This window comes from Pleurodeles waltl, chromosome 7, assembly GCF_031143425.1.
Source record: "Pleurodeles waltl isolate 20211129_DDA chromosome 7, aPleWal1.hap1.20221129, whole genome shotgun sequence".
NCBI lineage: Eukaryota > Metazoa > Chordata > Amphibia > Caudata > Salamandridae > Pleurodeles > Pleurodeles waltl.
The window spans coordinates 486,539,803-486,566,921 of NC_090446.1; the positions used below are offsets into that span (position 1 = coordinate 486,539,803).

Here is a 27,119-nt window from a genome sequence, read left to right on the forward strand (position 1 = left end):
CTGCTTATTCCATTTTTTTACTGGCAGGGGTATAAAATATAGACAACGCTGATAAACAAAAAGGCCAAACGATACTGCTACATGCTGACCCGGCAACACACAGAGAGAAAGAGACCAAAGAAAGACAGGGTGCTCATGATGGACTTTATTGCATTTTATCCATAAGTAACCACACAATCAAGAGGATACTGGGATATTTGTCAGCCTTATGATGCCTGAACCTGGGCCAAACCATTACCATTGGAGACATAGCCACGGGGCTTATCCCAGTGAAATCCTATGCTGGTGATGTAGGAACCCGAATAGCGCCCGCTGATGTAACGCAGAACTGTGTTACTGTTGAGTGGGAAGAGGTTAAAGCAAGAACCAGAGGGCTGGCCAAAACGGAACATACGTCCCTGGTTTGTCAGGAAAATCAGCTCGTTAATATAGGTGCTGTACTTCCCTGAAGCCTCTATGATGTGTTCTCCATGGCGGAGAATGACCTCCAGATAAGAACTTGAGGTGCTGCCATACATCTGGCCCCAGGTACTGCCAAACCGGATTTGGATTCTAGAGACAGAACAAGAGAAAAACAGAAACATTATTACATTGTTGTCTCTCAAGCTTGTATAGGGCGCATAAACAGTTGGCCTACAAGCATGTTCTGTCACTTTAAGAAAATCACTACATTGGAAGACAGTGTTTTTAGAGTCACTTATTATTAAATGTATCAAACTCACCATGAGGTCAAAACTCACATACAGTAGGCGGTGGAAGGAACTTGACCTGGAAGAGTATACTTCCCAGAGTAATGGAGATTAAGGCACTGACTTGAAACTCTTGCCCTCATCCTCCTCCTTATCAGGTCCATACTACATCACAGACTAGCAAGTATTTAAAGTTGGTTTACAGTTGTAAGGTATTAGTAATGCATACCCTTACATTGTAATCAGAGCAAAACAAACCAACATTTCAGTTGGAAACAGCTTACAATCTCACAGATTCATAGACAATTTGAGGCAGTTGAACTTCATATAGCCTTTAATAAGTATGAACAGAAAGTGGAAGCACAAACATTAGTCGGCAAGGTCGATGCAAAGGCACCAAACATTATGGGGGTCATTCTGACCCCGGCGGGCGGCGGGAGCCGCCCGCCTGGAGGGAACCGCCAGAAGACCGTACTGCGATCAAAAGACCGCGGCGGTCATTCTGGGTTTCCCACTGGGCTGGCGGGCGACCGCCAAAAGGCCGCCCGCCAGCCCAGTGGGAAACAGCCCTCCATGAGGATGCCGGCTCCGAATGGAGCCGGCGGAGTGGAGGATGTGCGACGGGTGCAGTGGCACCCGTCGCGTATTTCAGTGTCTGCTATGCAGACACTGAAATACAAAGTGGGGCCCTCTTACGGGGGCCCCTGCAGTGCCCATGCCATTGGCATGGGCACTGCAGGGGCACCCAGGGGCCCCACGACACCCCTCACCGCCATCCTGTTCCTGGCGGGCGGAACCGCCAGGAACAGGATGGTGGTGAGGGGGTCGGAATCCCCCATGGCGGCGCAGCAAGCTGCGCCGCCATGGGGGATTCCCAGGGCAGCGGAAAACCGTCTGGAGACCGCCGGTTTTCCTGTTCTGACCGCGGCCGAACCGCCGCGGTCAGAATGCCCAAGGGAGCACCGCCAGCCTGTTGGCGGTGCTCCCGCGGTCCCCGGCCCTGGCGGTATTTACCGCCAGGGTCGGAATGACCCCCTATATGTTACACGTAAGGCTGCCTCCATATTGAATAGGGCTGTGCTCAAGTCCCTTCTTACCTATTCCTCTGTGAAAAAGGGTTCTACTATTTTATTTCCAAAGAGAAATTTTACCCTTCAACTTATCACCTTTCCAGTCCCTGTTTTTTCTGCATAAATCCTATTTTGCATGTACTCCTAGGCAGTACTTGGTGAACAGCATCACACTGACCTTAGGTATTTTATAAAAAATCTGGGATGTTTGCTTCTTTACTGGGCATCCTTATGCCATTAATTAAAGCAGTTTGAATTATTGTGATCCGTTACCTTTGGTACATCAATAGGTCAACCTGGATAAAGGGAGGTTCCCATATTAAATCCATGATCAAAGAAGAAACAACACCAGAGGAAAGTAAGGCAGAGCAGTAATGAGAAAGAGGGATTAACGTGCATCCAAGGCTGAAAAGAACTGCAAAAACCTTCTCTAAACTGAACAGAATGTGTTGGAGAATGGACGTAGTGGCTCATCTTCAGAATAACAGGTACTAATAAAAAGTTCAACCAGCTCAGTGACATCCTTTCAAATATGTTTTTGATTTGCACTCTCACAATTTAGGCCATCCTTCCCTCACTAAGCCCTAGCCTACAACACATTTATATATAAATGCTCCATTAAACACTTTTAAAGTCCCTGAGCTGCCAGAGAACATCTCTTCAATTGGGTGCCTAAAATGGCTCCCTAGTTAAGGTTGAAGTTATGGGCTATTAGTAAGGTAATCATATTCAAAGGGCCGCAATAATGGCCAATTAAAGGCAGCTTCTAACATAATATTGTCTAGGCTACCAATTATTCCTGTAGGAAACTGGCCTGGTTTGTAGTGGGTACCAAAGGTACTTACACCTTATACCAGGTCCAGTTATCCCTTATTAGTGAAATATAGTTGTTACATCGAAGTAATTCCACACTAGGCTCTCGGTGAGAGATAAAAACAGGATATCTTCTTTTATTTATAGTTGCGTACAATCACGTTAATATCGGAGAAACATCCCAGCCTCCGCCAGCACTCCACAGCTGCCGCTCGTCTCCTCACCGGAAAGTGGAACACTCACACATTCAAATCGTAACATTCTACAGACCTTATGACCTAGTGACATTCTGACAGACACAACCTAGTGACATTCTGACAGACACAATATAACACCTCTCCCTCCCCTCTAAACACACATGAATTACATAGATATTTAAATACACAATATCAAGAGAAGTAACATTAGAATGTAAAAGAAAATCAAAGTGAAGTTTCACTCTATCTTATAGACTTTAAGATATGCAGGTATCTGGACATTTCTGTTTGACCTCCTCAAATTGGGTTCTTTCATGGAATTTTCTACACTCTCTTGCAATTTTCTTGAAGATGTTCTTCTTGCACAAATACCACTTCTTTCTGTATCATCAACCTTAGTGCCATTGACAGCTTGAGTAACTTTGACAACTCTATTTAAGTTCCATATTCTGTTATCCTGGGTCTTAACAGCATTGGTAAAGAGTTTTGTAACCCTTATTGGAGATGATAATTTTCTCTCACCCTTTTTTGCAAAGGGTTGTTTAATCATAACCCAATCACCAACCTCAATGAGTATTTTCTTTACACAGTTTGTTCTATCGAAGTTCAGTTTACTCTTTAGCAACTTTTCATGTTCTTTAAGTCTCCAATCACTATTTATCACCTTCCTACTTTTCCTGTCTAACAGGTCATTAACCCATTTAGGTTCTAGGATTGTATTTCCACCTCTTCCCCAGAAAAGTGAAAATGGTGTTTGACTAGTAGAGGAATGAGGGGTGTGTCTATATACATAAACTTTCTTCAGTACTTCCTGCTTCCAATCCAGTTGGTTGTCTTTTGCAATGGAGCTGGTCTCTTTTATGACGCTATTAAATCTTTCTACCATTCCATTGCATTCTGGATGATATAATGCACAAAGTTTATGTTTAATGCCACACCCACTCAAAAAGTCATTCATTTCTTTGGATATTAGCTGCACTCCATTATCAGTGAGGCGATTTGAGGGAATACCCTCCTTGGTTATTAAATCCTTCAGAAATTCAATGACTTTCCACGTCTCAAGGCTCTTAGTGAAACACACTTCTGGCCATCTAGAGAACATGTCCACCACAACAATTATATAGTCGATCGAATTCTCGCCATGAATGGGTCCTACAGTATCTAATGCAATGTCCATCCACGGACCTTTTGGATTTTCTCTAATTACCATTGGTTGTACCCTGGGTTTCATAGCCTTTTCACTAATCGCACACTGTACGCACTCTCTCACTAGACGCTCTACCTGGGTATCCATACCAGGCCACCAGTATGAGGAGCGTAACCTTTCTTTGGTCTTAGAGATACCCATGTGACTGCTATGAGCTTGGTTCATTAGTTGGTCTCTAAGCTTAAGTGGAGGCACTAACCTTGTACCTCTGAATAGAAGATCTTGACTCACCGCTAGTTCATCCTTAACATTCCAATAACTTTTACTCTCGATACTTCCCTGATGTATACTTCTCCAACCATTGAGTAATAATTCTATTATTTCAGTTAGTATCTTCAATCAATCAATGGTTTATTCGGTCCAAGTTTAGACCATTTGAGAAGTTAAAAATAGTCATACATACAAAAAGATTAAAAAAAACATAAACCATCACATAGAAAAGAGACATTAGCAGTTAGTACACTGCTTATAAAAAAGGTTCATAGAGCTACATAAAAAGTTTCATAAATAATTAAGACAAGACTTTTAAAATAGTTAGTATCTTGTCAGATAAAGATTCTTCACGCCACTTATCCTTAGAAATTATTTCAAAATCTACCTCACACACACATTCTAAATTTTCCATGTCACTACTTACAGACTCATCAATTTGAAGATGAGAATTGGGTGCAACCAATCTAGACAAAACATCAGCAGGTATGTTGTCAGCACATGGGACATATTTTACAACAAAATCATATTCCTGCAACCCAACAATCAACTTGGTGATCCTCCCTGACACAGAATCAATACCTTTAGAACAGAAAACTTCACACAGGGGTTTGTGATCTGTCCTCACTACAAAAGAACCACCCCACAAGAATTTCTTCAATTTCTTTATGGCCCAAAACACCGCTAGAGCTTCTCTTTCAATGACAGAATATTTAGTTTCTGCCCCTTTAAGGCTTCTGGATATGAAAGCAATAGTGTTTTCAGGAGTGCATCCACCTTGTTGTAACACTGCTCCTAATCCTTTACTACTCACATCAGTGGTTAAGAATGATTGTGAATTTGGGTCAAACTCTTACAAAGCAGGCGTACAAGATAGAGATTCCTTGATACTACCAAACTCTTTCTCACATTCCTCACTCCATGTGAATTCTGCTCCTTTCTTTAACAAACCTCTCATGTGATAGCATTAACTTGCAAAACCTTTGATGAATTTACTATGGTATTCCGCCTTACCCAGAAATCTCAACAATTCTTCTTTAGACGTGGGGGAGGCTAGACCATGAATAGTGTCAACTAGTTCTTTCTTCGGTATGTGACCTTCACCAGTTATGGTGTGGCCCAAATAATCTATAGTGTTGACAGCAAATTTAAATTTTTCTGATTTGATTGTTAAAACATGTTCAGAAATTTTCCTTAGAACTTCTATAATTCTTATTTCAGGCTGTAAGGAATCTTTACTATAAACTAAGATATAATCCTGATAGATGCATACACCCTCTAGTCCTCTTAAAATGTGTTCTATCAATCTTTGGATCACAGAGGCAGCTGAAATCAAACTAAATGGTAAACGGATGAATCTAAATGTCCCAAAAGGCGTTATGAATGCAGTTAAATTTCTACTGGATTCATCTAACAATACTTGGTGGTATGCTGAGGTTAGGTCGATAGTAGAAAATACTTTTGCACCTGATACTCTGGTTAGTAGCTCAGAGATGTTGGGGAGAGGATATTTATCAACTACCACACATTTGTTGAGATGGTGAAGGTCAACACATAGTCTTATCTTGCCGTTAGGTTTCTTAGCAATAACTATCTGAGCCAACCATTCTGTTCCTTCTACCTCCTCATTTACCCCTTGATCTATCAGTTTCTCTAATTCATCTTTGAGTTGACTTCTTGCAGCAAAAGGAACATTACGAACCTTACTGCAGTAAGGAACAGAACCAGAAACTAATTTGATATTGTGTGAGTAACCTTTTATGCACCCAATTCTGTCAGAAAATAAATCTGCAAAGACCCGGCGGAGGGAATTCTCCATGTCCGAGGCATAGTAAGTGTTGTCAATCAACCCAACGGTCGTTTGGTCTTTCAATATAATCGGGGGTACGTTGTTCGGATCTAACATGACTCCTAAGTCCTTCTGGTGCCACCAGCTAATTATACTGTCTCCTTTCTTCAAGACATATATCTTCCCAGAAGTGTAACGCTGATTGTATTCAATTAACCCTTGGAAATATCCATGTATATCAATAGGTTCCCCACCATATGCACAAAGTCTAATATCTGGTTTCAACAGCTTGATGCACCCTCTGAGTTGCTCTTGGTAAAACTGGTGGGAGACAATAGTAATTTTGGCACCAGAATCAAAGAGTACTTTAGTTCGTTTACCTTCAATCTCAATATAATCCAAAGGACCATTAGGTTTAGAATCAGACACCTGTAGTACTATTTGGCCACATTGTGACACACAACCATCGTCATCATCCGTGAGTTGAGGATCAACAGCATTCACACTATCTTTAGACTTACGCTGATTGCACACAACCGAGAAATGACCCCTTTTTTTTACAAAACAGACAGACACCATTGATAGCTCGACATGTGCTATCATTAGCAAAGTGGCCTTCCTTCCCACATCTGTAACATCTTCTTTTCTTACTAGAATTTTGGGGTGTAGGTTTTGTGCTATTCCTAAAGTTTTTTGATTTGTTATCTTTTACCATAGCCACATCATTGTGACCATTCCTTTTTATAACATCAACACACTTTAAGGAGTGTTCAATACGTTTAGCTAGCTAAATGACTTCGTCAAGGTGAGGATCATCTAACAACCACAACTCATCCCGCACTTTATCAATGATACAGCCTTGCATAAACTGATCACGAATTCTCTCATCTATGGATGAACCAAATTTGCAGGATGAAGCTAAGCGTCTTAAGTCAGTTACATCATTTTCAACAGATTCTCCATTTACTTGTTGTCTTTGGCCAAAGTAATATCGTTCCAATATGGTACTGACTTTTGGTAAGTAATGTAAGTCTAATTTTCTGATACAAATGTCATATTCGTTTAAGTTAACTGCTTCGTGGTCAGGTATATCAGGTAAGTGGTCAAAAACTTCTTGACCCTCAGTTCCTAAGCAGTGCAAAAGTAAGGAAGTTCTCCTCTCCGTGCTCAAGGAAGTTCCGCAAACTCTGGTGTATCGTTCAAAAACCTTTTTCCACTTTCCCCATTTGATTAGAGGTTCACCAGGGTTGGAAAGGAAAAAAGGATGAGACGCTACGTTTTGCATAGTGAATGTTTTAGGAGTGTGTCAATCACAGTATATGGCACCGAGGAGATGTAGTAACTGGAAAGTAATGAGACTTGTGACACCTTCAAGGGATCAATGAGAGCGCAGTGCCATAATTAAAAGAGAACTTTTGCTGAGTACTTTTCCCGTATGTACTGGGAATCATGCCAAGATTGAAAGAGCAAGCTTTTGGCAGACGCGTAGAGCGAGTGATGACTTGTCAAGTCTGAGAGCACGATTGAAGATTTGACAAATCCAACAGTACGAGCTGGTTGCTAATGCGCAGCACGCGTGAAGATTTAGAAGACTTGACTCATGCCGAACTGACAGCGGATGCGCGGTGCGCGTACTGGGCGTACTGGTACTCGTGCTGATTTCGAACACACCAGCAGAGTGCGAGTTAGATTGTTGGTTGTTGATGTGCAACGCGCGTGAAGATTTAGAAGACTTGACTCGTTCCGAGCTGACAGCAGACGCACAGCGCACCTTCTGGGACTCGTGCTGATTTCAAACGCACAAGCAGAGTGCGAGTTAGATTGTTGCTAGGATACAGGAACACTGGAGTTGCCGACAGCTGAAACTATAAATTAATTGAATCGCAAAGGTCCAGAATAAGCTAATAAAAGTAAACAAACTGCGCTTGCTGATGTCAAGAAAGAACTTATCTGGAGTTGGGATGTTTTCCTCAAGCACATTGTCCGAGATGAGGCACATAGATAAGACTCCATCGTCCCCAGTGTTACATCGCAGTAGTTCCACACTAGGCTCTCGGTGAGAGATGAAAACAGGATATCTTCTTTTATTTATAGTTGCGTACAATCACGTTAATATCGGAGAAACATCCCAGCCTCCGCCAGCACTCCACAGCTGCCGCTCATCTCCTCACCGGAAAATGGAACACTCACACATTCAAATCGTAACATTCTACAGACCTTATGACCTAGTGACATTCTGACAGACACAACCTAGTGACATTCTGACAGACACAATATAACAGTAGTCAGTGTCTAGAAGTCAGTCTGTCTAGAGATAGCTGTAGGCAGAGCAGCCAAGGCTGAACTAGGAGACAATACTCAGTGTTACCAAAAATAAAGGTATTTTATTTTAGTGACAAAGGGCAAAAATTAATTTGGAGACTATACTTCCTTTGGCGATAAGTAAATTACACAGTATATATACTAGTAACCAAAAACAGGCAAGTAAATAGTCAGAATATAGTGCAAACAGTGAATATCACAGTTGCAAGAGGCCTAGGGGGAACACAAACCATATACTAAAATAGTGGAATGCGAAAGTCGGTTTCCCACCTAGGCAAGTGTAGTGTGTAGAGGGGCACTGGGAGTGTAAGAAAACACCAACGGTAAGTAAAATACCCCACCCTGGGGTGGTGATGGACAGGGTAGTGGTCACTCCCCTTTCCTTTGTCCAGTTTCGTGCCAGAGCAGACACTGGGGGTCCCTGAACCGGTGTAGACTGGATTATGCAAGGAGGGCACCTCTGTGCCCTTCAAAGCATTTCCAGAGGCTCTGGGAGGATGCCCCTCCCATGCCTGTGTTACACCCCTCTCCTAAAGCAAATGCATTGTTCTACCGTCCTGGAATTGAGCTCCTCAAGCCCCAGGAGGGCAGGAGCCTGTCTGTGAGGTGGCAGCAGTTGGGGCTGCAGGGGAAACCTCAGAAGGCTGGGATGGCAGTACTGAGGGGTCACTGTGAAGCCCCCAGGGTGCATGGAATTGTGCAACCAATACTGGAATCAGTATTGGGGTACAATTCCCAGTTGTTAGACACCTTACTTGGCCATATTCGGAGTTACCATTGTGAAGCTGTACATAGGGATTTACCTATGTACAGTGCACACTTAAAATGGCGTCTTCGCACTCACGAAGTCTGGGAAAATGGGCCTGGACAACTTGAGGGCACCTCTGCTAGTGCAGAGATGCCCTCACACACAGGTACTTTGCATCCAGCCTTCAGAGTCTGAAGGTCTGACATATAGGTGACTTATATGTGACATAGTGCAGTGAAAATGGCTGTGAAAAAGTGCATGCACTATTTCACACAGGCTGCAATGGCATTCCTGTAGAAGCCTTTTCATGGGCTCCCTATGGGTGGCTAAAGAAATGCTGCAGCCCATATGGATCCCCTGGAACCCCAATGCCCTGGGTACCTAGGTACCATATACTAGAGACTTATGATGGGGGTCCAGTATGCCAATTTGGAGTGAAATACTAGGTTACCAGTATGTAAGGACAAATTTGGAATCAGAGAGCGCATAAGCACTGGGGTCCTGGTTAGCAGGATCCCAGTGACGCAATAAAGCATACTGCCCAAAAAAGTGAAACATATAGGCAAGTAGGCCACAAACCATAAGCACTGGGGTCCTGACGAGCAGGATCCCAATGACACAGTCAAAACACACTGACAAACAGGCCAAAAATGGGGGCAACCATACTGGAAAGAGGCTACTTTCTCACAATGCCCTCTTCTCTTCTAGATCCAGATTAATTTGTGGAAGATAGGAAATTACACCTTAGTAGAAAATATGTGCATCTTGATATGGCTTATTTCATCATTTAGTCAGACATATTACCTTACCCAAGACCTTCATAGGCCTAAATATTGTTATCACCTATTCCTGGCCCTTCTGTCTGTCCTAAACTTTGTGACGAATATTGAATCCAAACTTATACAGAAAATGCTAGTTTTATTTTACTCCTTTTTCAAGCCTTCTACAAGGATTTTCTCCGTGACCCCCCCTTGGTTTAATTCTGGGTGGTTAGTAAAAAATGTAATCCTGTGGATTCACTAACTTTTTCAATTGAGGTTGAGTCCATGCCCTTCTAGGAGGAGGGTGGTTTCTAAACGTTCTAAGATGTATAGTTGCAAGTCCTTTCCAGCTTTCCTCCTCTGAAATCTTAATTGCCTATGGCTATTCCTTCTGCTGTGATTCTCAACCTCCTTCATTTTCTGTTGGAATTTTGAGTGAAGTTCAAGGTCAAGATCAAGTTCATCTTTTATTTGGTTTTGCATAAAACCATAAAAGGCAGTATTATGCATCATTACCAAAATTAAACAGCTAAAACAATCACTTTTATCTTGACTAAGCAAACAGGTATAAACAGGGACTAGACTTCTAAATCAACCCTCCATTGATTTCCTACTTCTCTTTGCCACTTTAAGAAATGAACACACACTAAAACATACATCTGGACTTCCTAAAAGCTGAAAATAAAATAACATCATCTTTGCATTTCGTAAAATGGAGCTGTTTTAAGACTGCCTTTAAATAAGTACAAATGGACCTCTATATTATTTACAAAAGACCATATAGTGTGACAAGGTTTGTTTCGATGAACTGTCACAAGGACAGGCCAAATTGCATGTTCCCTGATTCAATGTGCCTTCCGAAAAACTAAGAGGACGCCACACAGTACCTGCCCTAAAACGGAATAAGAGCAATCTTTCGCACCAAGAAGGGGTAGAGAGAGCTAGATAGATCACTGGTACCTCTGGCAATCTAAGCGCAGTATGTACTTCCTGATAATGCTTTTGTTAGAGTGGCAAAAATCGTGAAATCTGGTCTGAACCACTTTCTTTCCAGATATTGATAAAGTGCTTGGTGCGTGAAACATAGTAAACAAACCTAACTTACAGAATAGGGGTATTTTGAGTGAAGGGAAGCTGGTGCTTTTGCCCTTTTCCACCTCTTTCCAATTCCATCTTCATCTCAGAATCGCACTATTCGAAAACAGTCAACTTGTCATTCATATAGACCACCTGCTCTCTCCCTTACGAAAGGTAGCCCAAACTTCTCAGCATTTTTCAGTAACTTACTCATGTTACCATGGATCTCCTCCTTCATTGTCTAAAAGAAAACCGCTACACGATTATCCAGGAGCAGAACAACTATTCTCACAATATTTAATTTCCAGCCCTATTATTCAAGAACTTAAAATCCGGGATCAATTCACCCGTGAGTGTCTCAAGGTGATGAACTGTGGGCAGATTAAGTCATTTGCAGAGAATCACAGGATGCTGAGTGGAAACCAAGACTTTAACCTGCCTCCCCAAGCTCCGATGTCGGCAGCTCGGCCGTTATGCCACACCCTGTCCTTGGTGAGTGGAGCCTTGTATTGTTCACACTCATGCTAGATTCAGCGCTACCTATGCCATTGCTCTCGGATACATTATCTTTGCTCCCAGTCTCTGGTGTCTCCTCCTGCCTTAGACACATGACCCTGAACTGCTGTCGATCGTCTTGCAATGCAGTTTCATTTCGATTCTCCCAATACAACTCCACATAAACTCCTAGACCTCAAGCTCCAATGTTCTTGTGATTGAATAGAGCTTCAGTAGCAGTGCGAAAACAGGGGTGCCTTGCTAACATGTAAAAGAAGAGAGACAGTGAAAGGACTGCAGGGAAGAACAAGTGGAGAAAGTGGAAAATAAGGATCTCAAGCCTCACATTCGTGCAGCACCACTGCTGCCTAGGATTTTTATTATCCTACTTTTTGTCAGGATGGGAATGGCCTGGGCCACAAGTGAGGATCGTAGGCTTTTACGTCCAGGCTGTACTTCAGGGCTATTTACTTCAGTCATCTTGAACGGTTGCTGTGATCAAGGATGTCTGCACCGCTAGTAGAATAGGTGTGGCTTCAGCTATTTAGTATTCTATTGTTATGCTTCTAGTATTCCAGATTTTATTCTAGGTACCAATCTAATTTAAGCTTGACTTCAGTAAGGTAGGTCAATGAAAATGCTGCTTATGTCGGGGTATTCCACTATGCACCCTCAGTATGAATTGTCCGTATTTGTGTGCAGGGATACTGTGGGCCTTTACGCAGAATCCCCAAACCTAAATCCAGCCAATTTGAGCTGTTGACCTCGGAATGTAGAATAACCATGCAGACCTGGAAATACAGGGTCATTTTACCTGTTTTCCCAGATTCCAGGGACAAATTTGCTGTCATTTGCCACATGCTCTGAGTAGGTGGCAAATGTCAGCAGGGATGCCAGTGCGATTTGAGGGCAGGGAGGGTGCCTGGGACCACTGGCAGGGGTGAGCATTGTCTGCTTCCTCGTGGTGCTGGAGGTGAGGGAGCAGGGACTACTGGGTTACGTGTACTAAGGCAGAGCGGTATTCCCATTATCCTTCACTGTCTCCACCATATTCAAAATGGGAACCTATTTTAACATGCTCAATTGTGCAAATTAAATCAGTCTCCTTTCAGAAAAAAAATAGCTAATTTGGGATACCTCCTCAACGTTGATTGAGGGGAATATCCTCATGTATATTTCATCTTCTTTGTTCTAGAGATGATGAAGACAGAAAGAACAACGAAAGAAGAACTTCCTGTGTAATGTGGTGGTTAAAATGCAGAAACAACGGTCAAGGCAGAGATAAACAATCTGTATTACTATTTACCCATCCCCAAACTATTTAAAGAAGATATTTGGTGAAACACTAGAAAATTAATGTATTTGGAAAAGTAAATCAGCAATAGGATTTTGGTTAATTGCTCCAAGGAGCAATGTTTTGATCTGAGGGCAAGCAATTGAGTTAAGGTTTACACATGGAATTGCAGTAAGGCGTGGAGTTGGAGAGACATAAAATCTAAGCAATAGTTAGAAATTGAATGGCTGCGGACTGGCTGTTCGGACTGCTGATCCACTTTGATAATCTCCTCTCTATCAATTAGACAATAAGGATGGGGTTAATCTATTGGATTACCAACCTCTGTCCACGACCATGGCTGAATTAATGCCCCTTGGTGATCAAGTGATTTCCAAATAAGGAGAAATTACAGCAAGTAATTTAGCCTAGATCAAGAAACTGAGTAACTCATGATCCTAAAAAACACAAACCATCAGCCGGACACCAATTGCAAGGGCAGAGAGGGGAAGAACATGTTCCACCTCTACTAATATGTGCCTCAATGAAGGTAACTATAGCCTCATGGTTCCCAGGGGAAAAGAGTTCCAACCACATGTTTTTGGTAATTGATTGATGAGAGCCAAGTACGCAAACTAGAAATGTTACTTAATCATGTAACAAAGAACAAGAAAAATCTGTAAGGTTCAAATCTAGGCTGGAGATTGTTCAATTGTGTACTTTTGGTAGTAGGATAGTGATTCAATAATATGAGTCTTACCCAAGGATGTAACTGGTGCTCTCACGGATGCGCAGGCCTGTGATTGGCCCATTCAAGTGCTCACCAGAGGTCGTGAATGCAACACCAGAGCCTCCACCAAACTCCCCGCTGAATGAAGACAGGCGAGATTTGACTGAAAGACAAAACAACAAAGCAGTCAACCAGGGTTAACTGTCTTAACTCCTAAAGATTCGATACCACATAAGCTAAGGTAAAATTGCCTCAGAGGACTGGCAGAATATTTTATAACTGAAGAGGCATACAAAGAGCCTTCACAAATGCATTAGGTTTGACCTTCCATAGTATTCACTCCCTTGGGAGTAGTTCTGTAGTAATAGTAAGTTGAGTAGCACTGCACTTCATTGACTCAGAGCTCTGGTAACAGAAGTTCTGCTGCTGTTTTTCTCAATATTTGTCTTTGGCCCAAGTAGGTTTTGTCACTATAAAAGCAGCCTGGCAAGTGCTTTGCTTTGCTGAGTTACTGCACCTTCAGGAGCATGCATCAGGCTATCTGTGGGTTATATTTTTCATCTTTAATGGCAGAGGCCGCCCAGCCTGTGGGCAGTCACACTGCAAGTACTTGGCAATGAGCACTGCAGTGACATAGACAGAGGCATGAGGAATAGGAATCTGCAGGGAGTTAGCACTGAAGGAGACTGATGGAAAGGAGATGGTATAGGAGCCTGGAGGAAGAGAAGACATGCAAGACCCTCACCGTAAGAAAAGCTCCACAAGAACCTACAGAGAAGGAGGTCCTGCCAGAACCTAGAGTGATTGTAACCCTGCCAGAACCTAGAGAGAAGGAAACGTTGTCAGGGTAACCCTGCAGTAATCCAGAGATAAGGAAAACATGCAAGGACCTAGAGACAGGAAAGCCCTGCCAGAACCCAGATTGAAGAAAATCATGCTAGGGTAGTGATTCAAGTACCTATAGAGAGGTGGCGTGGCTGAGATTTGGCTGTCACCTTTGACGCCATACTTTTGATCTATGCTTGACCATATTTACATTATGTTGTGTGGATTGATGACAAGCTAATTTTAAAATGATGCTCTAAAAAGTCTATATTAAGGTGCATTCACTGTAGTGAAGGGTTTAAATGTGTGCTGTATAGCCATATTAACTGGAATACAATTGTTTAATTTGATTTCATGTTTCCTTACGATTTTAGAGAATAGTTACCATTGAAAATATAATTAATTTCTTGATGGATGTGTATTAAAAGTTACAGACTATTTACTGACATGCATCAACAAGTTATTTTGCTTTTTGTAATTTAATGTAATATGATATTAGACAAGATTTACTAATGAAACATTTATATACATTTTGCTTAATGTGAATAAAATGACCCATTTAAATTCTGCTTTGCTTTAGTTAAGCCATATTGATCTGGTATGGCTCAGACTTCCTAAACGTGGGAATTCTGTTTTCTCTTTGCTAACGTCATTTCTTTCCCGATGTCCTTCCCATATAATGGTAGTTTTGAAATAGATGTGCTATTGTCTTATTCATAGAGAGCCTTTAGAAAGTGCCCCAGAGGACAGTACATGGAGAAGTAGAGAATGTGAAGATTGGCTCACTCAATTCATAATTGTTGCAAAGTTGTACAGAAGAGCAAAGATGGATACCTTCCCATGACAGACCTGGAAACTTGCCTAGATGTTGCAGATGCCTGTCGGATGATGTGCCATGATTGGACAATTAATTCACTTTGGACATTAATTTGTTGTTTACAGTTAGCTGGAGTAGCAGAGATCCCTTGGACTTTAAGAGGTATAGACCTCTTTGTCCTTGCCATGCACTTCCCAAATGCTTGTTGAGAGGACTTAGATTTTCTTTGACCCATGACAATACCCTTGACTGAGCTTCTGAGATGCTGGCACTTTCCCTTTTTACTTGTCTTTTTCCAACCTCATTTAGCTTCATTTTGCCCCAGATGTCATTTTTCCAGCTTCTTTTTGTCCTTTATTTCCTTTTTCCCTTTTGCACCCATATTTTTTAGCCCAGCACATGTAAACCGTTCACTTGCTGTGTTTTGAGGGCTCCTCGTTGCATATCTAGCTATTTAGAGCTGGTTAGCATTTTTTTCGGAGCACCAGATCTTGCTTTTATTGTTCTGTATTGTTTTCATTGAGTGCTTAGTTAGTCTCATGTTGATCAGACTTTGATTCTAGCAACATTTTGGTCACCCGATACTGATATTGTATCTTTATAGCCTGGTTTTGAGAATTCTTTACATTAATCTGAGTGTACATTTGTAATAAAACCCTTTACTGTATTTCCTATTTGGGTTTTCATTGTGTGGCCAAATTTGGTCATACTGCAAATTAAATGTTGATTGACAGTCATGCTAACCGCTCTTACCCCCTGATAGGGTGAAAATATTTCTTGACCCCGTTTAGAGTTTTAGACAGGGAAAACACATGCAGCAAGGTTGATACAGGAAACTTATGAAAGAACCTAGAGAAGGAAACCCAGCAAGATCCCAAAGAGATGGAAACCTTGCCAGGGAATCACTGCAAGGACCGAGAGAGAGGGAGACCCTATAAGAACCTAGAGTAATGGGACCTGGATAAGATCCTAGACAAAGAGAAACCATGTGAGATAACCCTGCAAGGACTGAGATGGGGAAGCCCTGCACTAACGTACAGGAAGGAGGTGTGACAGGATACTTCATGGAGGCACGTAGTAAAAGAGCCAGGAAGGAAGAAAGAAAAAAGAGCATGAGAGTAAGAGTAAAATAAATAAACATGAAAGAATAGTGGAACGGAAAAAGAGAAAACTGAATTGGGCCAAAGACAGAATGGCAGCAGTTACCACTGGTACGTGGTGGGCACTGATTGCTTCTTATGCACATCCTGGAATCAAGCGGGTATCCCTTGCACTTGTTGATTAGCATCTTGTAACTCTGATGCACAGGAATGTGTAGTGGCGCTGGAAGTAGGGCTGCGCCCCAGATAACCTTGGATTTAATTTTGAAAATTAACAAGAAAGAGACTTTGCTCTTTTGTGTTGTAGCAATTTATGCTGTTTCAAAGACAGCTTTTCACATCTCAGATGGCATCTTTTAACACATTGTTTACTTTTCATTTTTCTGACTCAAAAGCGAAGCCATTTTTTAACATGACCCTATGAGCACTGCAGTACAAGAGTGTTAAAGTGGAAGGCTTTAATAAGCCAATGTTTTATAGCACTGGTGTAAATAAAACTATCTGTGTTTTTTTCACCAACAAATTCTACCAGGTTTAATCTGACAAAGTTTGTGCTAGGAAAAAGTGTGTGTTTTTTTTCGCACAAGTCAGAGTCCTGATCTAAAAGCAAATTCAAGACAGTAACCAACATTCCACATTTTAATCTTGTAATTATTATCATGTGCTCCCAGATGCTTTATTGAATTTCACACTACCCACCCTCTGCCCACACACACACACACACACACAATGGGAATCCCTCATTAGCTACACTTGCTATTTAAATAGCATTTGAATGTTTTATAACCCCTATGAATTTAGCACATTGAGTTGCTGGCCAGCACCCCCACTCAAAATCATTCCAACACCATTGGGAATGTGAATCACGTTCGATCCAAATAACTTTTGGGACAAAATGAATCGCTTTTCTTTGCAAATCAAAATGCTTTTCCGGAGAACTTGAGCTTATTTAACCAAAACGAAAGCTGGCATTTGAGATCAACATGTGTGTTTTTTCAGAAGAACACAAGCTGATATGTGGGGACAAACATTTTGACAAACATTTTGTGAGTCAATGTTTTATTTTAAGTAGACATTTTAGCACTTTTTCTTGGTGACATGGATACATAGTGCCTGTAAAACCACAATAACTTATGGATACATCTGATGTCTGTGGCAGTGCTATTTCTGAACTTATTAGAACAGTCTAATTTGAGGGAAAGCCCTGCCATCTACTGACTCAGAGTATGTGATCTATGTAAGCTTTCATTTCCCTATTCTGAACCCTCCAAATAAATACTCAGTCATAATATAAGCGTGCAAAACTACGTAGTAGTGGCAAGATGAGAACGCTAAAGGAGGTGGAATGTAGAAATGAGAAAGGATGATAAATACAGCTTGAAATATGTCAGAAGGGTACAGTAAATCTCACTGTCGGCTACTGCCAGGAAGGGCTAATGAGGCAGCGAGCAGTCATAGTTGGGTTGGGGGGGATAATATTTAAATAAATAGACTTACCTGTTGCCTCCGCTCCGCCGCTCCCACCGCCTCGGTGCTAGCCCTGCTCCTTTCCCCACCCAATCCAGATGCTTCTCTCATGCTGTTATACAGCATGAGAGAAGCGACAGGATTGGCTTGAGCAGGATGAATGGACAGCTGGGGTGAAGATTTCTAAGTGCGCATGTCACTTTGGCCGTCCAGCCAAACTGCAAAGCACACTTAGAGTGCAACACTACTCCTTCTCCCTCTGACGCAGAGGGTGCTGACCTCACCCCAGACTCAGTGGGAAAAAAGATGATAGTAAGTTATCATTTTGTTTTTCTGTTGCCTTTGAAGCAGTGGAGCGATGCTCCTCCGGCATAACGGTGGGGCCGCTCCTGGTAAAACTGTATGGCCACACTTGTTTAAATGTGTGTTAAACGTATGCATTTTTAGTGGAATTGAAATCTTTGATGAGTAGCCTTGCCAAGCACACCATTATGGTACTGGAATATTTAATGATTGCCTCTGTGCATACAACCTTTGGTTTGTATTGTAAAGTTACTTGAAAATCGTGTTTTAAATTAGGGATATACAACATTTATGGTTTGCTTTTGTGTAATAACATGACATTTTGTCAAAACTATGCATAATGTCAGTCAGTCATTTTGTGCTATATTTTAGTGAAATGTGTTCTTCTGTTAATTTTTGATGTGAGGATGCATTTTGCACAGAAAAAAATACTAGACAGCACCCACATTTAGGCCCATATTTATGGGCTTTTGACGCAGGGCAGCACAGCAAGTCACCTTGCTACACTGCCCTTCATCAAAAGGAAAGGGCAGGAATGTGCAGGCACGCATCTATGGCATATGGCACGTTCCTGTCCTTTCCCATTGCTCAGGTGCCATTTTGGAAGCCAGTGCCAATGTAGGCACCCTTGCACCATGGTGTAAGGGTGACTGCACGGTCGGCAGGATTGTTTTTTGTTCAGGACGGTGTCCCTTCCTGCACAAAAACAATCCCTGGGGGGCTTTTTTCTCTTTCTATGTGTGATACTTCACCTTTTTGTGCTTCCCCTGGGGAGACGTAAGGTCTTGTAAATCTGGGGATGCATCAGACTCCATGGGTGTTGCATGAGAACACCAACCGCAACATCCAGGGGGTGCCTCCCTTGCAGAGTAAGGCAACACAGCGATTCGCACTGCCTTGCCTTACTCCATATCTATGAGGCCATTCAAAGCCATGCAAAGTGACTTTGTGTGCCCTTATAGATATGATTTAAAGGTTTGTGCTGCCGTTGCATCACCAAAAGTGAGGCAACAGTAGGACCAAGGGCTTCTAACTATTCCCCTTATTTCTCTATTCCTGTCTCCCCCATGGAAACAGTTTTGTGCTCAGTCAATCTGAAACAGCATTTTTTCAAGATACTCAATTTATAATCTTACTACCTATTATGGGACATGACTGATTGAGCAAGAACCCCCTCGCCATGTGCTTTTAATGTCAGTGGTTCTCTCTAATGCCTCATTATTTTCATATAAATCCAATGGGGCATTGGCGTTTCTCTATGGTTTTTAACATCTGATAGCTTTATTTGTTTAGGTTCCCTCATGTAATCAATTCTTCAAAAAAGTTCTCTCAGAAATAAAGAATGAGATTGGGCTTTGGGCCAGCCCACTTCTGCTTTTATTACTAGATGTTTTTCATGGTTTGCCAATGTATGGATGGTCTTTCTGTCAAGTCTGTGGCTTTTCATGGATGCCTTAATGTGCCATTTGTGTTCCAAGTGGGCTTTTGTAATGAGGCTCATTTAGACGTTTTGGTAGATTTGAATCAGTGTGATCTTTAATGCACTTACTTTGTTGACACAATGCCATTTTATTTGCTGTTTATGGACTTTTGGTTTACGGAGTGATTGCTATTTGGATGCAACAGACTGTCATACAAACAGAATGCTACTCAACACTATTTCATTTAATTTGTTTTACTTTGTTGCCATAACATGTTGTTGGATATGCAGTTTTTTATCACAAAGTCAAGACATGCAGGCGTTTACCAAAAGTATTTACTAAGGAATGCCAGTCTATGAACAACTTTGAGGTTCACACTTACATTGCAACTTCATCTTTTGATAACTTTTCTTAACATTCTTCTTTGAAGGTTTAGGTTACCTCTGCTAATGTAGTCTGTTTGGGAACAGAGCCCTACTCAATGCTTACACATTGCTGTAGCCCAAATTGCTGCTTAGTTATTGGATTTTTCTTCTATAGCAGCTAGGGGCAAGGTACACAATGTTGACCAGATATTATGAAACACTTCACCAAACAAAAAGCCAGACCTATTGGCTTTGCTATTGTTTATCAGCTGATAGAGGTGGTGCACCACACAGACCATAAGACTGATTTGATAATAAATCGGGGTAAAGGATGGCAAGATGGGGCAGAGGCTTTGTTAGAACATCTAGCTGTACATGTACCCCCAGAGCCACAGGGCAGTAGGGAAGAGGCACTAATGTGATATTGTTTATTACTGACTAGCTCAAAAACTATACACAACAGTAAACAGGCAACCAATAGCTAGTATACTGCTGCCATTTAATGGAATAGCGTTTCCAGTACCGGTGATGGAGTGTCTACAAATACTCTATGTGATCCTGGGCACATAGTTTTGTTTACATGTACCTCTGCTCCTTGTTTGCTAAACTAGGATCACCCAGAAACAGGGTAAATATCAGTACACTGCAGTATGACTCAATGGAAATGTACATATTCGGAATCCTACACTGCTCTTCACCCCTCAATGTTCGTTCTGTGATGTATGTGACAGTCTCAGCGATCCTGGTCTGTCTGTCGACTAAGCCTCTGCCCGCCAAAGAATAAGACAGTAAAAAGGAAACCAAAATACTTACTTTCAGAAGTTAGCACTGGAGACGTGAGCAGGGCGAAGGCCACGAGTGCGTACATTCTGCGAAGACATGAAAAACACCAACATTAGGCTTAGGACAGCGCCACAGCACAGTGGCTACAGGAAGATGCCCGGGGTGCAAATATAACATGGATGCCAGATTACCATTACAAGTGAAACGGGGCACCTGGGGATGGGAGGAATGAAAGAATATGTGGCGTCTTCCCCCAGTATTTTCGGACAATTGGTGCTTCCCATGGTTAAGGGGATTGGTGATGGGTGGGTATTATATGGGTGTGGGGGACCTGGAAGAGGTCATAAAGTAAGCTAGGTGAAGCTTCTGGCACTCTTTACCACATCCTTCTCTCTTGTGGGCAGGCTGGCTAGAGGTCTGTTTCTCCCACCCTCCCTATGTGTTTATGATTGTAGCTTTATTTTTGGGCGCTATTTAGGTCACCTTTGGTCTGTGCAGGACCGGAAGTAAGTTTGCCTCAGCAGGGCAGGTTACAGGCCGGGAGGGAGATGAGGAGTCGCTGTTTGGACTGGGTTAGATAGACCTGGCGCAGGTCTGTCCAGCTCATGGTGGAGGTCTGCAGGTGGGAGTGTAAGTAAGATGCGTTATGACCTGTGATAAAAGAAGGAGGGCAGCGTCAAAAGGTTAAGGACTGGTGGAAGTGTGAGCAATTTGAATGGGTAGGCAAGTGCATGGAAGAATGAGGATGGCTGATTGATGATATGAGTTGTTTTTGAGAGGCGAGTGTTTGGGGTTTTGGGAGACTTAAGAGTGAGGAAACAATAAGATATTGAGGCAAATTTTTGATTGTTACCGTTTTGGAATTCATTGGCATGCAGTCCTGTCCTAATTAAGCAGCTTTTGCTCTTTTTTATGGGTGTGTGGTAATTAGTGTTGCCTAGTCTGATGTTGCCCTGTTTTTAAGAGAGTGGATGCCACAATGACGCTTTAGGCCTGATTCACAAAAGTAAACATAAATGTGTAGATTTATAATTACACCTAGGTGTAGGTCTACACTTTTTTTATATTCACTATTTCCAAGTGTCGATTTACACCTAAATGTAGACTTACATATCTCCACCTCCTCAGTTCAGGGGTGGTGACATTAAAAACAGAATTTACTACTGTAAAGTTAATACCAGTACTCAAAGGGCGGAGAGCTCCCTGTTGGAGAGTGTAGGAAAAGATAATAAAGTTTGTTTTTTCTTAAGTATATTACAAGTACTGCAGTGTTAAATAAAAATGCAAATCAATGTAAAATAAGTGTTATTCATATACAATGGATACACTAAAATGCTGCAGCACATGACCCATCAAAATAAATGTTTAATAATTTTTATTTTATTTTATTAACCTAAAAAAATAACACCCTCACTAGAGTTTTAATATTTAATGTTTAGTCAATTGAATTGAAATAATGTGTTTTTATGTTAATTCAAATAATTTTAAATTTTTATTAAAAGTTTGATTTAATTATTTTTGAAACATAAGCTAATCAATAATGTTACAAAATATAAAATATTTATATTTAACTTGCAGAATAAATCACTTTGAGTTAACAGCACCCTGCGCTGAGTGAGCGTGCTAATTTGACAAAGTTCGACATTTGAATGCTGGCATGCTCCTCCAGCAATTCATGTTTCATCCCTGTAACAGAGAGATGGTTTTTGGGAGCTTTCAGTAAGAATAATGTAAGGTAATTTATTGTATATTATTTCCTATGAGATGTTATATTAAGTATGTGTCTCCATTATTTTCAACAGGGTGTGTTGCAGTATCTGTGCATGACCATGTGTGGTGCTAGACTCACTGCAAGGCTGGGAAGGAGAACATTTAGGGCAAGATTTAAGAGGCCTAGCACCACTTTAGCGCTGCTTTCGCATTTTTTTTTTTTAGGCTAAGGCAGCTCGAAGGAGGCCTTTTCCCCACGCCATATTTATAATGTGGCGCAATGCACTCATTCCGCCACTTTGTAATCCTTTGCGCTACATTAGGCCTGCGCCAGGCATAATGTATGCAAAGGAGGAGTTCCCCTGTTAGGTGGGCCAAAAAAATGGTGCAAAGAAATCTAAGAGATTGCATCATGTTTTTTGGCACTTTTAAAGCCTGCTCAGAGCAGGCATTAAAAGGGGGCACACCATTGTTAAGGGGTGCAAGGAAAGTGGCACTGCACTGGGTGCTGGGCCACTTTCCTTAAATCTGCCCCTTAGTATTGTTTTGATAACTTTTTGGCTGTAGCAACTGTAGGGGTGCAGTTTGTGAACAGTAATTTTTGCGCAGGTGTTTTTGGTATCCTGTACCTTCCTAAACTCCTCTATAAACTTTCCCTTTAGGAGAAGCTGAAGAGGAAGTCTCCGCACATAACTTTGTAAACTACATTTTTTGTACTACTGTTGTACTATTAAGGCAATACAAAATGCAGTTTGTGAATCTGCCCTTTCACCTATACCTTGGTTATCTGTGGCACTTTTCGTTTACAGTACTTAGCAGTGCAACACTTTGGAACGAGATGCTATAAAAATACAATTTATTATTGCCATTATTAATGCTTGTTCAATCTGTGCAACAGCCATGAGACCAGCCATCCCTCATATTCCTTCCTTGTACCCATCCCTAAGGAAGATGCCAAGAACTAAATGGCCACACAGTTTGAACTCTACCTCTCGATGGTGAAGGCAAAAAACAACCAAAAACTGACCTGATTAGACACACTAAAAAGTCAAAGCAGGTTAAGACAGGCTGGTTCGTTATTTATACATCAGCTTGCTCAGATATTTCAGTTTGTAATGTATGGCTTTCATAAAGAGCTGCTATCCTTTATTTCAGTTTCCAAATGTCATAACTCACTGCAGTGACGCAGCAACAACAGCTGATAACAAAACTTGTTATTCACTGTTGCTATGTCATAAATGCCTTCCAGCCCAGGATGACAGAGCTCTCTGAGAGCCTATCAGAGCAGCTGTTCTTGTCTGCTTTAAATGAAATCAGAAAGCGCAGCTGCAGCAGAGGGACGGAAGGCAAGGGAAGTTGGTGGGGGTTGGTCAAGGATGGCAGGTACCTTTTTACCTTTTCTTACCTTTTGGACAGAGATACCTAATAGAGGCCACGCTATATATGGCTCACACATTACTCCTATTCCCCTGTTTATCAGTTGAAAGCAGGGGCAGGAAAGTTTGAGGGCCATACATAATATAAAACTATAGATGGGTAAAAAGTTCATTAAGGGAATGTTTTTCACCTCTGGTTCTGAGTGACATCATAGACAAGCCAATCTTGGCTCTTGTTGTCTATTTGGTGTCACTCAGAACACCTCAGTGAAAACATCCCTGTAATTCTGAAAGGTGCAGAGGATCAACGGAGCATTCATCTTACCTTTTGCTGGTGGATCTCCAAGCTTCTCACTGAGATACCAGGGCTGGGATTGCTTCTAGTTTCTCCTTCTCTCCATATATCCAGGCGCAGTGCTTTGAAGTCTGCCTGGTAAACAGATACTTATCAGCAGATGCCATATGAGTAAATAGGCCACTGTTTGGTACTTAATGCCACTTCCTGAGTGGATAAGTTGAGCTTTCATTGGAACTGAAAATGACTCTGTCCCATGGATAGTGGCAAACAAGAGATTTAGGCCTCACCCACAGGATCTGAGCAGTTTATGGCATGGAGAGAGTGAGGCCAGCAGGCAGGACAGCCTTTGAAGGATTCAAATGAAGAGACAAATGATGAGGCCATAATTGCACAGATATTTGCAGAGAGGGAGGGAGGGAGACTGATTAAAAAGTGAGAGATGAAAGCCTAGCCGCCTGGCAGATAACTCAGCCTGACAGCCAGCCTTATATGTTTTGGGGAAGCTGGACTTCCAGGAACAGCATTGTTGCACCTCGCTGTTTTTGCAGGGTCATCCCCAATCTTTTTGCCTCCTAATTTTTCTGACCAGTTTTTGTTGGCTTTAGGACTCCGGACACTTTACCACTGCTAATCAATGTTAAAGTGCATATGCTTTCTGTGTAAATTGTATTGTTGATTTGTTTGTTCCTGATTGGCATATGTGATTTACTAGTAAGTCCCTAGTAAAGTGCACTAGAGGTGCCTAGGGCTTGTAAATCAAATGCTACTAGTGGGTCTGCAGCCCTGGTTGTGCCACTCATATTAGGAGTCCTATAAACATGGTTCAGACCTGCCACTGCAGTGTCTGTGTGTGCAGTTTTAAACTGCCAATTCGACCTGGCAAGTGGGTACACTTGTTAGGCCCAAACCTTCCAGTACATATAAGGCACCCCTAAAGTAGGCCCTAAGTAGCCCCATGGGCAGGGTGCAGAGTATTTAAAAAGTAGGACATGGTGTGTTTTACATGTCCTAACAGTGAAATACTGCCAGATTAAGGTTTCACTGTTGCAAGGCCTATCTCCCTCATACGTTAACATGGGGGCTGCCTTTAAAGATAGCTTTAAAGCACAGATTCCCTTTGAGGGCAGATAGAAATATGGAGTTTGGGGTCTCTGAATTCACAATTTAAAAATACATCTTCTAGTGAAGTTGGTTTATAGATTGTGAGTTTGAAAATGCTTCTTTTAGAAAGGAGGCATTTTGTTGCTTAAACCATTCTGTGACTGCCTGTTTGTGGATTTCCCGTCTGGGTCAGTTTGACAGTTGGGCTGTTCACACTTCTCCTCTAGACAGTGATACAAAGGGAGCTGTGGTGTAGCCTGCATATCCTGAATAGCCATCTGGGCTAGACTGGAGGGAGGAGTGGTCACTTACACTTGAAACGGCTGTGCCTGCCCTCACACAATGCAGTCTCCGAACCCCTAGAGTGTGTCTGGGGTCAGGCCTGGGCAAGGCAGGATCTTGTCAACAACATAAACTTTCCTTTGAAGTTTATCTACTTCAAAGGCAGAACTAGTATAAGTAGTGGACCCAAAACTCCAGACTTTTAGAATCTTTCTGGAATCAAGAGGAACCTCTGCCCTGGAGAAGATCTGAAGAGCTGGAGGAGGAGTACTGTCCCTTTGCTGTGTTGCTTTGCTGGACTGGCCTGCAGTTGCTGCTTCTGCCTGAAAAAAGTGCAAAGGTTGAACTTTGCTGTGTGTCCTGCTTGAGGAAGTTCTCCAAGGGCTTAGAGTAGAGCTTGCCTCCTGTTAGAAGTCTCAGGGATATCAAAGACTTCTGTTTCCTCTTCAACAGCACTGGGTTTTGTGCTGTTGAAGGACAAAAACCACTGCGACTCCATCACGACGCCGCTGGCCTGCACCGTGACCTGCTGACGCCGCATGGAGCCACACTGCCCTGCTTTGCACCGCGACCCTGGTCTCACCTACGCTGTCATTAGACGACTTCACCAAGCCACTGCTCACACCGCAACCTGTGGGCCCTACAATCCGGCATCACCTGCTCACACCGCAGCCTGGGCATCCTCAACGACACCGCTCCTGCTGGCTCTGGCACTGCTGCCTTCACCGTGGCCTGTGGATACCACTTATGAGGTACACAAAGCACCGTCCCGTCCGGCACCACAGCCCCAGTCCACCGACGCCAACACCATTGACTCCAGTGTCCTCACCAGGCATCCCTGCCTGCACAGTGGCCTGTGGACACTGCTCGTGACGGTCACAAAGCACCGTCCTGCACTGCCGGCTTGGGCCTACCGACAACAGTGCTTCAGCAACGATGATGCACTGCCTGCACCATGACCTGGTAACACACAAACTTCACACTGCCCGCTTTACACTGCAGCCCAGGTCTCACCAACGCTGCTGGATGCCATCACCGAGCCGCTGCCTGCACCGCAACCTGTGGGCATCACACTTCGCATCATCATGCTTCGCACTGCAGCCTCAATGCCATCCATGCCAGGGCTCCTAACTTCATCCGCCCGGAGTTCGATCTGCAATGCGTGTGACTTCAAGGGCCCGACGACCCCCACACCAACTCTGGAACCAACACCCCAACACCAGCGACACCGCTTTCTAGAGCTCACTGCGAGGATCACGACTCCCTGCAATTCCAAAGATACTGTTTGCAGGTCTCCTAACACCGCAGCTGGCCTGCGACGTCGCGGGCAGCCTGAACTGTTGGTTTTATTGATTACGATGCCTTGATAGCCCCAGGTGGTGCTATCAACTTCAAGGAACTGTATTTTTGAGTAAATCTTGCAAAATTCATATCTTTCGCATTGTATGTCGGATTTTTATTATTTTGGTCTTGTTTTACACAGATAAATATTGGCTATTTTTCTAAAACTGGTGTGGTGTCCTTTTGTATTGTTTTCACTTATTACTGTGTGTTATGTGCAAATGCTTTACACATTGCTTCTGAGATAAGCCTGACTGTTCGTGCCAAGCTACCAAGGGGGTGAGCAGGGGTTATCTGAGCAGGTATCTCCCTTTTCCTGACTAGAGTGAGGGTCCCTGCTTGGACAGGATGCAAACCGACTTCCAACTAGAGACCCCATTTCTAACATTGGTTGTCAGTGGTGAGGATAGGGCTTCCATTTGCACTTGACCTACAATGATTGGTGTACACTACTACCATATCACAGACCATTACGTGTCCACATAGTGTTTTTACCTTTTTATTCTCTGGTGTCCTCCTGGATATATTGTTGATACTTGGACTCTGGTT

At 42.5% G+C, this 27,119-nt stretch overlaps 1 protein-coding gene across 1 annotated transcript; it reads right to left on the reverse strand.

The window, feature by feature from the left end:
• Positions 1-120: 120 nt before the first annotated feature.
• On the reverse strand, positions 121-23,950 carry LOC138247265 (zymogen granule membrane protein 16-like). Its single transcript, XM_069201987.1, has 4 exons — positions 23,874-23,950; positions 20,493-20,548; positions 13,412-13,544; positions 121-552 (listed from the first exon to the last, which is right to left on the reverse strand). The coding sequence occupies exons 2-4, from the start codon at positions 20,545-20,547 to the stop codon at positions 207-209; spliced, it is 534 nt and encodes a 177-aa protein (XP_069058088.1). The 5' UTR covers position 20,548; positions 23,874-23,950; the 3' UTR covers positions 121-206.
• Positions 23,951-27,119: the final 3,169 nt, after the last annotated feature.

Excerpts from the sequence above, each read along its gene's own strand:
- LOC138247265 (XM_069201987.1), bottom strand. The coding sequence starts at position 20,547 with ATGTACGCACTCGTGGCCTTCGCCCTGCTCACGTCTCCAGTGCTAACT. Across the intron at positions 13,545-20,492 it reads TCCAGTGCTAACTTCTGAAA|TCAAATCTCGCCTGTCTTCA; the intron begins GTAAGTATTTTG and ends TTTGTCTTTCAG. Across the intron at positions 553-13,411 it reads AGCACCAGTTACATCCTTGG|AATCCAAATCCGGTTTGGCA; the intron begins GTAAGACTCATA and ends TTCTGTCTCTAG.